Source organism: Mobula hypostoma, chromosome 5, assembly GCF_963921235.1.
Source record: "Mobula hypostoma chromosome 5, sMobHyp1.1, whole genome shotgun sequence".
NCBI lineage: Eukaryota > Metazoa > Chordata > Chondrichthyes > Myliobatiformes > Myliobatidae > Mobula > Mobula hypostoma.
Window position 1 is genome coordinate 154,094,596 of NC_086101.1, and position 14,735 is coordinate 154,109,330.

General features: G+C 39.9%; 1 protein-coding gene across 3 annotated transcripts in view; it reads left to right on the forward strand.

Moving 5' to 3' along the window:
* The window catches only part of adgrl3.1 (adhesion G protein-coupled receptor L3.1), a 587,214-nt gene that overhangs the window by 456,497 nt on the left and 115,982 nt on the right, over positions 1-14,735 (forward strand). For 2 of the 3 annotated variants that reach the window (XM_063049191.1, XM_063049192.1), the window contains exon 9: positions 785-970. In XM_063049191.1, the coding sequence (XP_062905261.1) occupies positions 785-970 (186 nt within the window). Of the gene's footprint in view, positions 1-784; positions 971-11,148; positions 11,188-14,735 lie in introns of all 3 variants that reach the window. The other variant, XM_063049189.1, reaches the window with a different exon arrangement.

Here is a 14,735-nt window from a genome sequence, read left to right on the forward strand (position 1 = left end):
TTATTTTCTTTATTAGTTATCCTGATGTTGGGGTGTGTGGTGGTTTGATTGGGTAACTTAATTGCTAAAAGGTTTATAATTGTCACATGTACCAAAATCCAGTGTAAGTTTGCATGCCATGTACTTATGAAAAAAGAACAGAATGCAGAATAAAGTCAAACAGTTACAGGAAAATGCAGTGAGGTTAAACAAATATCCTCAAGGGTCACGACAAGGTAGTTTGAAAGATCAAGGGATCATCTTTATTGTATGAGAGCTCTATTCAAGAATCTTAAACAGTGGGGTAGAAGCTGTCCCTGTGCTTAGTGCTTCATGCCTCAAGGTTCTGTTCTTCTACTCAGTGGAAGTGAAGAAGAAGAGAGGAAGACCAGCATGGGAGGGGTCCTTGATCATGCTGGCTGCTTTACCAAGGCAACAGGAAGTTGAGAGGGAGTCAATACAGGCAAGGCGAGATGAACTGGCTGCATCGGTAGCTTTGCAATTTCTTGCAGTTTCGAGCAGAGCATATACCATACCAAGCTATGATGAATCTAGATTGGATTATAGAGAAAATTTATGGATCTTATTGCTGAAAACCTCCTTCATTACGTATGGGTAGCTTCCCTTCGCTGGTTTAAAGTGCTACATGTGACACTGAAGGTCAGTGCTGTGTGTTTGTACCCACAGGACAACATGATGAGGTGATTTGTACAATGATAAATGGAAAGTAAGAATAGGGTATATTTCACAAAAAAGAATCTACCTCCGAAAAAAACACGCAAAAGACATTTATTTTAACCCTCAGGTTCGATCTGGCGAGACTGCTGACAATATTGCTCGGGAGCTTGCAGAACAGACAAAACACCTGATTCATGCTGGGGATATTTTGTTCTCAGTAAAGCTCATGGAACAATTAGTGGATCTACTAAACCGGCAACTCCGTAACCTCACTCCGGGTGGAAAAGACAATGCTGCTCGGAGCCTTAACAAGGTAGGAAATCAATCTCGCCATTGCGTTTTGATTCACTTCTCAATTTCCTTTCTTTCATCAGATTCACAGTGAAATAATTACAAAAATAAGGAGCATTGGGTAAATGAAACAAGAGATTAAACAGTACCTAATTGCCTAATTTTTCATAACTTTGTTGTCCATATGTCAGGTGACTCAGGAAAAAAAAAACATTTTTCCAAAAAAAAAAGTTGCACAAATCCTAAAGATTTACTGAAGACATAATATACTGCACGTACTTTGTATTTTTTATGAAAAGTGTTATAGAAACATAGAAACATAGAAAATAGGTGCAGGAGTAGGCCATTCGGCTCTTCGAGCCTGCACCGCCATTCAGTATGATCATGGCTGATCATCCAACTCAGAACCCTGCACCAGCCATCCCTCCATACCCCCTGATCCCTTTAGCCACAAGGGCCATATCTAACTCCCTCTTAAAGATAGCCAATGAACTGGCCTCATCTGTTTCCTGTGGCAGAGAATTCCACAGATTCACCACTCTCTGTGTGAAGAAGTTTTTCCTAATCTCGGTCCTAAAAGGCTTCCCCTTTATCCTCAAACTGTGACCCCTCGTTCTGGACTTCCCCAACATCGGGAACAATCTTCCTGCATCTAGCCTGTCCAATCCTTTTAGGATTTTATACGTTTCAATCAGAGCCTCCCTCAGTCTTCTAAATTCCAACGAGTATAAGCCTAGTTGATCCAGTCTTTCATCATATGAAAGTCCTGCCATCCCAGGAATCAATCTGGTGAACCTTCTTTGTACTCCCTCTATGGCAAGGATGTATTTCCTCAGATTAGGGGACCAAAACTGCACACAATACTCCAGGTGTGGTCTCACCAAGGCCTTGTACAACTGCAGTAGTACCTCCCTTCTCCTGTACTCGAATCCTCTTGCTATAAATGCCAGCATACCATTCGCCTTTTTCACCGCCTGCTGTACCTGCATGCCCACTTTCAATGACTGGTGTATAATGACACCCAGGTCTCGTTGCACCTCCCCTATTCCTAATCGGCCACCATTCAGATAATAATCTGTTTTCCTGTTTTTGCCACCAAAGTGGATAACTTCACATTTATCCACATTAAGTTGCATCTGCCATGAATTTGCCCACTCACCTAACCTATCCAAGTCACCCTGCGTCCTCTTAGCATCCTCCTCACAGCTAACACTGCCGCCCAGCTTCATGTCATCCGCAAACTTGGAGATGCTGCATTTAATTCCTTCATCCAAGTCATTAATATATATTGTAAACAACTGGGGTACCAGCACTGAGCTTTGCGGTACCCCACTAGTCACCGCCTGCCATTCTGAAAAGGTCCCGTTTATTCCCCTCTTTGCTTCCTGTCTGCCAACCAACCATCTATCCACATCAATACCTTACCCCCAATACCGTGTGCTTTAAGTTTGCACACTAATCTCCTGTGTGGGACCTTATCAAAAGCCTTTTGAAAATCCAAATATACCACATCCACTGGTACTCCCCTATCCACTCTACGTTACATCCTCAAAAAAATTCTATGAGATTCGTCAGACACGATTTTCCTTTCACAAATCCATGCTGACTTTGTCCGATGATATCACCGCTTTCCAAATGTGCTGTTATCACATCTTTGATAACTGACTCTAACAGTTTTCCCACCACCGATGTTAGGCTAACCAGTCTATAATTCCCTGGTTTCTCTCTCCTTCCTTTTTTAAAAAGTGGGGTTAAATTAGCCACCCTCCAATCCTCAGGAACTAGTCCAGAATCTAAAGAGTTTTGAAAAATTATCACTAATGCATCCACTATTTCTTGGGCTATTTCCTTAAGCACTCTGGGATGCAGACCATCTGGCCCTGGGGATTTATCCGCCTTTAATCCCTTCAATTTACCTAATTTATCAATTTATCCTTCCCTTTTAAATTTTTTTAATGTTCTGTATGATTTTTCATGGCATTCTGAATCTTAGAATGATTCCAAGTTCCTTTTATTCCCAATTTCAACTCACATAAAATCATTCTTCCTTGAATACAAATTGGCTCTGACTTCTAAAATGTAATAAATCCTCTTTGACCTATCTGCAACCTTTGACATATTGAGTAAAACATTGTCCTCCAACACCTCTCTATCCTTCAACTTCCAACTGAAGGAGGTTATGTATACCTTGTTTTATTATTACCTCTCTAATCGTTGCCACAGAATCAGCTGCTATGGTGTCCAATTCTATTCCTCCACCATTTTGACAGGATTCACTCATCCCTCTCTTAATTTCTAGCTACATGGTGATTCATGTCAGCATCAGCTGAGAACAGAATCAGTTCTTACGTGAACACTCATGTTCTGATGACACCTAGTTTCGCCTCACCACAACCCTTCTCAATTCTGCCTCTGCTTCTAACTGATCAGGTTGCTTGTCTTAAGTTCAGGGAGCAGAAATTTCCTCCCAAGAAAACATTGACCTCTTTAAGTTCTCATCCTGACCTCTGAGCCTGAGCCATGGACTGTACCCTCCTTACTGGGAATGATAAGCAACACACATAAAAGTTGCTGGTGAACGCAGCAGGCCAGGCAGCATCTATTGGAAGAGATACAGTCGACGTTTCAGGTTGAGACCCTTCGTCAGGACTCACTGAAAGAAGAGCTAGTAAGAGATTTGAAAGTCTCTTTCAAATCTCTTACTAGCTCTTCTTTCAGTTAGTCCTGACGAAGGGTTTCGGTCCGAATCGTCGACTGTACCTCTTCCAATAGATGCTGCCTGGCCTGCTGCGTTCATCAGCAACTTTTATGTGTGTTGCTTGAAATTCCAGCATCTGCAGATTTCCTCGTGTTACTGGGAATGATATTAGGTTAGATTATGAGGACACACAGTCCTCTTTTATTGTCATTTAGTAATGCATGCATTAAGAAATGACACAATATTCCTCTGGTGTGATATCACAGAAATACAGGACAGACCTTGATGTGAACTTGAAACTAATTGTTTACAAATATTAAACTGTGTGGTATTTGCAGAACCTTGGACTACATGTTGGTACCATCCCAAAGATGACTATTTTATATTTTAGATCACCTACACTGAAATCCTTGCGCCTCATTGTCTCCAGGATAGTCTTCCCCAGACCAAGCTCTTTCATACCAAGCTCCATATGTTAGGGTGTATTCTGGAGATATGCAATATAGCAAATATTAATTTCAACAGCAACCAGTCTTTAGATCTGAATATGGATTGTAGGTTGAATTAAAATGCAACTTGAAACAAGGGTTTTCCTGATGCTGCATTTCGGAGTAAATTGCAGACCAGGAAACACCCAATTGACTGTATAGGCATGAATGCATTCAACACCCCATTGACCTAAGATTCTGCATAGGCATGATTACGACTCAGAGACAATGATAACTAACAATGTTGGTGGAAAGATCCAGATATTTGAAAGATTACATGTAACTCAAAAAAGCATTATATCCTAGGCAAAAAAAAAATGCTGGAACGTTGGGTTGGGAAGTCTCTGTCTGTCTGTCTGTCTCTCTCTCTCTCTCTCTCTCCCTCTCTCTGTCATTCTCTCTCTCTTACTCTCTGTCACATTCTCTCTCTGTCACACTGTCTCTCTCTCTCGTCACTCTCTCATACACGCACTTTGTCTCTCTCTCTCACTCACTCTCTCTCTCTCGTCTCTCTCTTTCTCTCGTCACTCCCTCTCTCCTGTCACACTCTCTGTCTCCCGTCACACTCACTCTCTCTCCCGTCACTCTGCCTCCCGTCACTCACTCACTCTCTCACTCACTCTCTCACACACTGTCTCACACATTGTCTCACACATTCTCTCTCACTCTCTCTCTCTCTCTCATTCTCTGTCACTCTCTCTCACTGTCACTCTCTCTCACTCTCAGTCTCTCTCACACACACACACACTCTTGTCTCTCTCTCTCACTCACTCTCTCTCTCTCATCTCTCTCTCTCTCGTCACTCCCTCTCCTGTCACACTCTCTGTCTCCCGTCACACTCTCTCTCTCTCCCGTCACTCTGCCTCCCGTCACTCACTCACTCTCTCACTCACTCTCTCACTCACTCTCTCACACACTCTCTCTCACTCTCTCTCTCTCATTCTCTCTCACTCTCTCTCTCTCTCACTGTCACTCTCTCTCTGTCTCTCTCACACACACACACACACACACACTCTTGTCTCTCTCTCTCGCTCACTCTCTCTCTCTCGTCTCTCTCTCTCTCTCATCACTCCCTCTCTCCTGTCACACTCTCTGTCTCCCGTCACACTCTCTCTCTCTCCCGTCACTCTGCCTCCCGTCACTCACTCACTCTCTCACTCACTCTCTCACACACTGTCTCACACACTCTCTCTCACTCTCTCTCTCATTCTCTCTCACTCTCTCTCTCTCTCTCACTGTCACTCTCTCTCTGTCTCTCACACACACACACTCTTGTCTCTCTCTCTCTCTCTCTCCCTCCCCCTGGCTCTCATCACACTCTCTCTTTCTCTCTCTCCCGTCACTCTCCCTCGTCACTCTAAAGGTTGTCAGCTTGTGGGCGTCCCGAATAAAGACATTGTGTCTACCAGCTGCGTCCCTCTGGTGGCATCCTTCAGAGTCACAACACCATAAACCTGACATTATCTAAAGCATGGCTGCCATGCTGTAACCTGGATCGACTTCCACTTGCACTTCAATCCTGACATGCAACCTTAAATTTGACTCCCAGTTAAACAGTGCCTTGAAGTCTTAAGAAATCATTCCATGGCTTTACCCCTTCTCATCTGCAATCTTCTCGATTTCTGCCCTAATAATTCTTGCCTCTTTGATTGTCCTTGCATTTAATTACTGCATAATTAGCAGTCAAATGTTCAACTACCAGATCATAAACAATGAAATTCTCTCGCCCAGCCTTGCCCTCTGTTGAGCTTTCTTTGTTCTCTTCAAATGTTCCTTTACTGCCATCATTTTGAACAAATCTTTCTCCCTCTGCTGATAACTGCTTAAATGGCTCAGTCTCAGATGTTTTCTTGATGGTGCTTCAATGAAGCAGCTTAGAGGGTTTTGCTTTAATGGAGGTTCTATCGGGCTGTGAGTTATTGTATTGCACTAATCATAAAGAGAATATCTGTGCTGCGGTAATATTGTCAAATTTAGCTTTAATTACTGATTCAGAATAGCTGCTAAGGATTTAATTTCCTGTGACATTTGTTGCTTAATCTATTTATATAAAATATATTTGTAAGCTTCCTAAATGAGCTAATGATTGCAGAAAAATAGCATTTTAAGGAACTTGAAGAGTCTGTGCAAAGTTCCAAAGGAAATTAAGCTACTGGAAAAAAATTAAAAATAGCTTCCATTACTTCATTTTTAATAATCAGTAGATATAATCATCATAGCCTCAGTGTATTGTGTTGTCAGATGGTGAGGCTTTGCATCGTATGTAGCCTTGAATGATGACATTAACTTGCTTTCTTCAAGAATCTGCATTGATGAGTCATTATGTGTTATTGGAATTAGGAGGTAGGTTTAACTGACATGCTGGACTTCACTGAAGAAAACACCTCTGTCTAGCCTCCTGAATATCTGGGAGTTAGCTCTGTGACAGAGGGGTTAAGTGCTGATTCTGAATTTAATATAGAGTTCCCTACTCTAAAACAAAATTATATTTTCATTATGCTGACACCATGCTCATTGCTAAGCAAAATTCAAAAACATGGCCTAAACTTTTATTCTTGGGGAGCTGCCCAGGGTGATCCATTATAACAGCTCCGTGCAAGCCAAAAGGGGTTGTAGAATTTTGCATTATTCATTAATAATAGGGTTTGTAGAAAACTATTCTGTGCTGTGGTTGCAGGTGAGTAAGGACGCATCCCAAATATCTTTTATCTGAAACACAACTAGCATGAAGAATGCCTCAGTAGCTCCCACTTCCTCTGGTGGAGTAACTTTGATCTCAAAATGTCAAGGGTTCCTGAAACAAATCTTACAGGGAAAGGAATTTAAGTTTTGATATCATGTGGATATAAAATGTGTTTTGCTTTTTCCCCTTGTGTTTCTAATTTCAATGTTCTATCCTATTGACAGAAGATTGACTTTTAACCTCTTGGTAATTTGTTCAGATACTTAGACCAAGTTATAAATGGTTTGAAAGAGGGCACCAGGTATTTACTCAAAAAACTGTTTATATCCAAAACATAGCAGAGGTTCTATTTGATCTTTCGCTATTTAAGAGCTAAAAATCATTTTAATGCATTTGTGTTTATAAGATCTTAATTTTCTATTTAATATAACTTTATATAATTTTAGGTTTATAAGATTATTAATCTTAAGTATGAAAAGATTTCAATCAACAGAGAATCAGTGTTCACCTGTGTGACTCAGACAAAGCTTTCAAACTTATTTAATATCATGAGGCAGTAAAATTTTTGATTTTTTAATTAGTAATACTTGTTAGATCAGAGCTACAGAAAACTGTAACAGGTCCAAGATTGGTGTATAATGAGGTGATTGATCATGGAAAACGACACATTAAAATCTGAATAAAAATTGGAGGGTGCTTAAACGTGATGTTTTGATTTAACATTCTGTTACCACCATGGTTTAAATAGTACCAGGAGGAGAACTCACATGCAAATTAGGAGCTGGGGTTATCCACTTGGCCCCTGAAGCTTGTTCTACCATTGAATAAGGTCATGGCTGATCATATTGTAAACTCAGGTCTGTGATCGCTTTAGCACTTTGCTTATCTATTATGTATACACGTCTAATTTAAAAGCATTTACAGAGTATGGGAAAGAGAGTTTTAGAGACTCTAAATCTTCCAAGAGAAAAAGTCATTCACTTTATCTCTGTCCTAAATGGAATGATTCCTTATTTTTAAATAGTGACTTCTTAGTTTAGGTTCTCCCACAAGAGGAAACATCCTTACTGTGCTAACCCTGTAAAGACCCCTCAGGGTCTTGTGTATCTAGGTCAAGTAATTTCTCATACTGTGAACTTCAATATATGCAAGCTTTACCCATCCAAACGTCCTCCTAAGGTAACCCACCCATTCCACATGTTTGTCTAGAAAGTCTTTTTTGAATGCCATCCAATCTATTAGCGATCTTCCTTGAGTAAAGTTAGTCATGTAACTTGTACTCCAGATTTTTTCCTGTGAGCACCCTTTCTGACATAAGCTTCGTTCTTTTGTATTCAGTTCCCCTAGAATTAAATTATAATTTTTTGTTAGCTTTCCTGATTGCATGTTGTACCGACATACAGACTTTTTGTGTCTTATGAACTGGATCACTAAGGTCTTCCTACAAATGGATTCCTTGGTCCACAGGTATTTCATTAACAAGCATCACAGTCTTGGATATCTTTGTAGAATAGCTCAAGAAGAAATTCTCTTAAGGATTCAGTTTATTATGGTTGAATACTGCCTGCAACAAACTGCTGGGACATGCATTGGCCATGGCTGTTGAAGCTGTCTTTTATTTTAAGCATCCATGTTATCACTGCTTTGCAGTACCAGTGCGGTGACCTGTTTATCAGGGACAGAAAAAACATATTGCTTCTCCCATAATTCCTGACACAAACTACCACACTCCTGGATGTGGAGCGACATGGGACAGCATATGCTGGAGTCTGGAATAACAAACAAGACAGTGGAGAATCTTAGGAGCATTTTTGGAGGGAAATAGATCATTGGCATTTCAGGTCAAGAACTCCCTTCATCTGGAATGAAAGGGTAGAGGGGAGATGGCCAGTATGAAGAGGTGAGGAGAAGGGCGTTAACCAGAGCTGGCAAGTGATTGTATCTGGGTAAGGGACAGTGATAAACATATGGGGGAGAGAAGAGTGGTAGCAGTGACAGAGGCTGGGAGGTGAGAAGTGGAGACAATAAAAGGTAGAAAATTATAGAATCTGATTAGAGGGAGGTGGGAAGGCTCATGTGAACAGTGAGCAAAGGGACTCAGTGGAAAGTGTGTGTGTGGGTGCTAATCTAACAATTCCCACCAATTATCTCCTCAGTAGTTTCAACTAGGTTACTGGAATATGCTGGTATTTGTGTGGAGATGTTTTGGGAGATCAGAGTACCTGAACAACAGCTCTGACCTAAGCTGATGCCAATTTGCCATTGCGATGACTACTAACCAAGGAGTTTGCAAATGAGCAGTACCTTGTCAGTGGTATGAAGGGAAACTTCTGGCTAAACAACGTTTTTAAACAAAAATCTGCAGGGAGTCTTCAAAGGAACACAGAATTTGCTTTGACTGTTCATCAGAATAAACCTTCTTTGCAACTAGCCACATGGAGCTTAAAGGGAATGGTTTCTCTTGCTTAGTGTATTAATTGGATTAAAATTTTATCCTATACAGCTATGTTTGAGACTTCATAATCTCCTTGCAATGGGTGATTTATAAGAGAGTCCCTCAATCTCCTGTCATTGCAATTACCGAGTCCATTTTAGATGAATACAAAAAAAAATGGTTAGTTGAGGAAGAAAATTTAAATGGTTCTAATTTAAATGTACAAAAATCTGGAGTGAGCTGTGTACTAGCTACAAGGCAAGGAATTAGCCCTGCTATGATGACCCTGAATAAGAGTTTGTGAGAAACCATTTGTAGCTCCTTTTGATATCCTCATGTCTTTTACATACGTACTTCTCCCAGTATCCTTTCACATTTAATCTTTAAACTGCAGGTGAAACAATTGTACCAGCTGCTTTGATTTGACCCATCTCTAGAGAAATTTGTTGGAGTGCTAAATCAAAGATGATGTCAATATGAACTAACTTAATTTCCAAGAGGAGTGAAATACATGGCAAAACAGGAATCTGAATTTCTGTGCTAAAAAGCAAACTCAGAAATATCCCTGCAGCATTCAATGTTTGGTTCTTGAGAAATATGACAGCTTTTGTTTATGAATTTTAAAAACGATTAACAACATTGCATGCAAAATATGCCAAAAAGCAAACTCGCTGGGTAACTTGGATCATAATCATCTGCAGTAGTGATAATTGCTGCAGGGCAGTGGATTTAATATTGATAAAAACGCTTCTTGTTTTCTTCTGAATTAATGCAACATAATGTGTCCATTCCCATTTAGGGTGATGCATTCGTCTATGTTTTTTGTCTGTTTCTAGTTTGCTCTCTCTCTCTCTCTCTCTGCCTCATGGCAGGCCAGAGACTCCAATAACTGAAGAATCCTATTGTGCACTAGAAATAGGGGGCTGTGAATTTTGAAAGTTCCCTTTCAGTTGTGAGAGCTTTGATGCTGTTTAATCTGACATTTGTTCAGGTCACATAGCAGGAAAGAGGAGGGCTATGTGAATTCATTGTGCTGCGCAATCTGCAATTAATGGGCTTTTTTGTTCAAACATTCCAAAATATCTCAAAGAAAACATAAATTTAAACATTAGAGTGCCAGCAAATCTGCTAAAAATGTTTAGTTGTTTGCATTGTATGTGATAGAATGATATTTAAGGTTTAAAAAGGGAATACTAGTATTATGTGTGTAAGATATTTGTCTTCTGGAATTGATGTGACATGTCTGAGCCATTGTGATATCTGCTGATTGCCAGATACGTAGAATGCAGATTAATAGGAATATTATATATTAAATATGTTAAAATTTCAGAGTTCAGTAAGTCTACTTCAATGTACAAGTATACTGAATATTGACTTTCCTATTTTACTAATACTATTACGAAAAGGCACTAAAATATTTAAATAACAGGTGCTATTTGCCTGAAACTTTGTGTCTCATTTTGTAATGGATTCAGTCACTCACATGGAAATAATCTATCAGTGCAGATTGAAATAACCCAGGACCGTTTGAAATATCTTCCTATAATGGACTGTGAAACCTGCAGTAAACATTACAGTGGATGGTGATGAAGTGCAGAGATCAAACTGAGGGCATATGTGGTTTTCTCAAGAGACTTAAGTATAGGCTGTGAAAGCAGTCTAAATGTACAGAACTTGTCATCGCCCTTGAATGGTAAAGTGAATACCTAGCGTGCACAATTTAAGAAAAAAGCAGATCAAAAAATATCTAGCATCTGGTTTTCCCAATCAAATCTTTACTGTTGACTATTTAGTTCTTGTTTTGAAACGGGTGTTTTTGATTCTTGTCATGTGTTCTTATGCCAATAACTTTCCAATATTCTGTGTTTCATTGTTAATGCTGGCTCTCTGGATTCAGCTTCAGAGACGAGAGCAATCTTGCAGAGCCTACGTTAAGGTAAACCTAGCCATGGCTTTATTCTATCCAGTCATTTCACTGTTCAAGAACCCATTTGTACAGTGGCATTGCTTCTGAGCTCTGTGTTCCCCTGAGGCTTATTGTCTGCTTAAATTATCTGCCTTAATTTTGTTGCTGTGTTAGTAGGCTCATAGAATTAGACAGAAGGTGTTCGTTTTCTTTTTTTAAGCAGTCCTTTCTCTGCATATCGCTGCCCTTGGTAATGGCTGCACTCCCATACCAGGAGCTATTACAGAAGCCAAAAAAAAATCCTCATTCACAGCAGCCCAACTGTCACTGTGTGCAGTTTCCCATTGTAGTAACCTGCTGTTACTAGGCACCATATGCAAAGCATGACTTTTTTATGTGTGAAAATTGGTGCGAAAATGAATTTTTTATGGTGCAGTACCTGTAGGGAAATTACCTTACATTCTTTATTTGCACGCGAATTGGCTGTAATTGCTTTAATATTAAAAGGTTAATTGTATGTAGTCTCTTTGCATAAGCACAGGCTACCACACAAATGCCAGTCTTCATGATTTCTCCTGAGCTGTTTTTCACATTTAAGTAGTTGAATGCAGGCATTGACGAGGACAAGGCGCTGGCTTCATAAGGGAATAATTTAGCCTTGTTTCTCTGATGATTTCACTTAGGGTCTAATTCAGAGAGACGATGTGGAATATTCTTAGCAATTTTGGGCCCTGTATCTAAGGAACAATGCGCTGGCCTTGGAGAGGGTCTAGAGGAGGTTCACAAAAATTATTAGAGGAATGAAGGGCTCAACATTTAAGAATGTTTAATGGCTCTTGGCAGGTACTTGATGGAATTCAGAAGAATGAGGGGGAAAGCTCATTGAAATCTGCCAAATACAGAAAGACCTGGATAGAGTGGATGTGGAAAGAATGTGGGCTGGTGTGGCTCTTACTGGGAGCTGTCCAGGTCCAGATCATGGGCTGATGGATGATTTGGCTTAGACATTTGGGGTACAGGTCAGAAAGAGAGAGGGGTTGGACTGGGCAGTTTACAGAGTAGCTGAACCTCCACCAAGTGAAAAGTGCTCCATCAGACTCACAAGTAGAAGTCTTGTCTCAATGAGTGGATGTCCCTAGTCTCTGAAACCACTGGTTATGATGAAATATTAATTAAATGAAGATAGAAATTCTCAACCAGTAATCCAAACATGTAGCCTACTTCCTCTAAGCAAATTCTCTTTTGTAATAGTAACTGAGTGGGTTTCCCCTAGTTTATTCCTGACCCTGTTTTTTTTCCTTCTTAATCTCTGACATGTCCCAAATTTAAAGGTGTTTTTGTTCATCACCTTGTGTCTCTTCTTCTGAGCTAACTAGCAGTATCAATGTGACCTTTGCTTTGCTTAACCTCCATGCTACCATGTTGTCACCTAACCAATTTATTTGTGGAATTTGAGGAATTGTTACTCTGCATCACAGGTGGAATGTTTTGGGAGCAGCCGGAGATGGCCTTCCAGTCAACGACTGTTTGCTTGCTTGTACCATGATACATTAAACTAAAATGCCATGTCTGGGAAAACATCAAGAAACCTATTATCTCAAGCAGAAAGGAAAGGGTTCTTTTAAAATTGAAGTCGGCGACACTTGCAATTTCTTCTCCTGAACATGTCTTTTTTTTCCTGCTTCTATTTCACAGTGTTTATGAATGTCTCTGGTCATGTGTATCTGCTATTTTTTTCCCCTGTGTTTCTCACTCATGTTGCTGACACATTCTTATCATATATTTGGTGAGAAGAAAGTAGGTCAGTCAAAAAGGGCTTGAGTGTTTCAGAACTAAAAGCAAAAGGTGCATTTGGAAAACTAGAGGGGGCAATGGTGTGATCCATTTGGAAAATTGTCATTTGGGGTGACGGAATCCAGTGGTCACCTGAGAGTCCAGTGTTGATGAAACAACCGTTAATGTAACCTATAATAATTTATTCTGAGTGAATTAGTTTTCGTGGAGTTCAATTGTTAGTAAATTTCAAGTAACTGATTTTCCAACAGAGAATTTGGGAACAAAACATTTCAGTTTATTGTGACAGTTTGAGATGAGATGGGAATGGAATAAAGCCATTTTCAGATTTTTCCAGCTAATTTGATTTTAATCAATTTGGATAAAGTTTATAGTGAAATCAATTTTGACTAGCTTAATTGTGCCCTGAAGTAATTGTCAGCTGGCTGTACCTGTGACATAATATCTGCATTGGCCTGTAAATCTCCCCAGGTACTACCAAGACAAGGTGGAGAACCTGAGAATAAAGTTGTTTGATCATGGCACGGACACACATCCTAATACTTAGATATTAGTTGTAGGTCAGTGGTGAGTTACCAGATTGTGAGTTCAACTTCCACTCCAGAAATTCAGGTTACAATTGGAAAAGAAACCCTTAATCTCATTGTAGATGCCTTCCTCTAGTAAACACAGTACAGAATACCCCACCTGTCTTCTCACATACTGAAGATCATGCTGCACTTTCTAGAAGGTGAAACAAGCGATTTTACTTGATATCCGGGCCAATTCTTACCAGTTCATTGACTCAATTGACAGCAGATTTTCTGGCCATCTTCAGAATGCCCTTTGTGGCACTTTGGTGTATGAACCACTAGCTGCTCTGCCCACGTTCCCACAGTGACCACAGGATCACTTCAAAACAGTGGCTGGTCTCTCCCAAAGACTGTGGCTTCCAGCACATTCTCTGCTTCCTCCACCCTTTAGGGATGCCTTTTCATCTACATTGTCCCTGTGTTCAATGGATCCTTTCCTATACCACCTGACTCTGTCCTGAATTAAGTCAGTGTTTAAAACCTCAGTTATCCACTCCGGTGTTTACATTGTTTTGCTGTCTACCTTTGTCCATTCACCATGTAAAACAACAGTGTTGTCCAGTGGTAACTTGAATTAAAGTAAGACTACTCATTTGGAATATTTTATTTCAGCTTATTTCTCATTTGTATTACATCATGGTGAGAAAATACATTTCATAAACAGTTCTGTTCTTTTTTGCATCAATAAGCTACCAACATTTCTGACTTCATTCAAAATTTTACCAAAACATTTGGATCATTTTTTACATCTGTGTTGACATGGAACATTGCAAATAAAAAGGGGCAGTTGGAAAGTGTTCAAGACACATGGGCCTGAATACATTTTCAAATCCAGAGAAGTATGATGCACGCAGGGTTTGAGAAAATGGCTGTCAGTATACACTTGAATATAATGTGCAGAGAAATATTGCGTTTCCAGTGTGAAATCTGACTGATAAGAAAATTGAGCTATTTCCGCTTATTAAGATGCTCAACTGTTATTTTCTATTCTGTTGCTATCACGTTTTTGACTTGTGTTTGATATGCCCTTCACTAAAGGAAACTGAAATGCTATTAAAATGCTTACAGTGTATCACTCTGTCCTGAGAATGAAATGGCTTTATTTAATGGAAACGTCATATTGCTCCACAACAAATATCAACAGTCCAGCCAGCCTCTCTGCACCATGATTACCAAAGCAATGGCTTCTTACCTGGAAGAAAAACAAAGCAA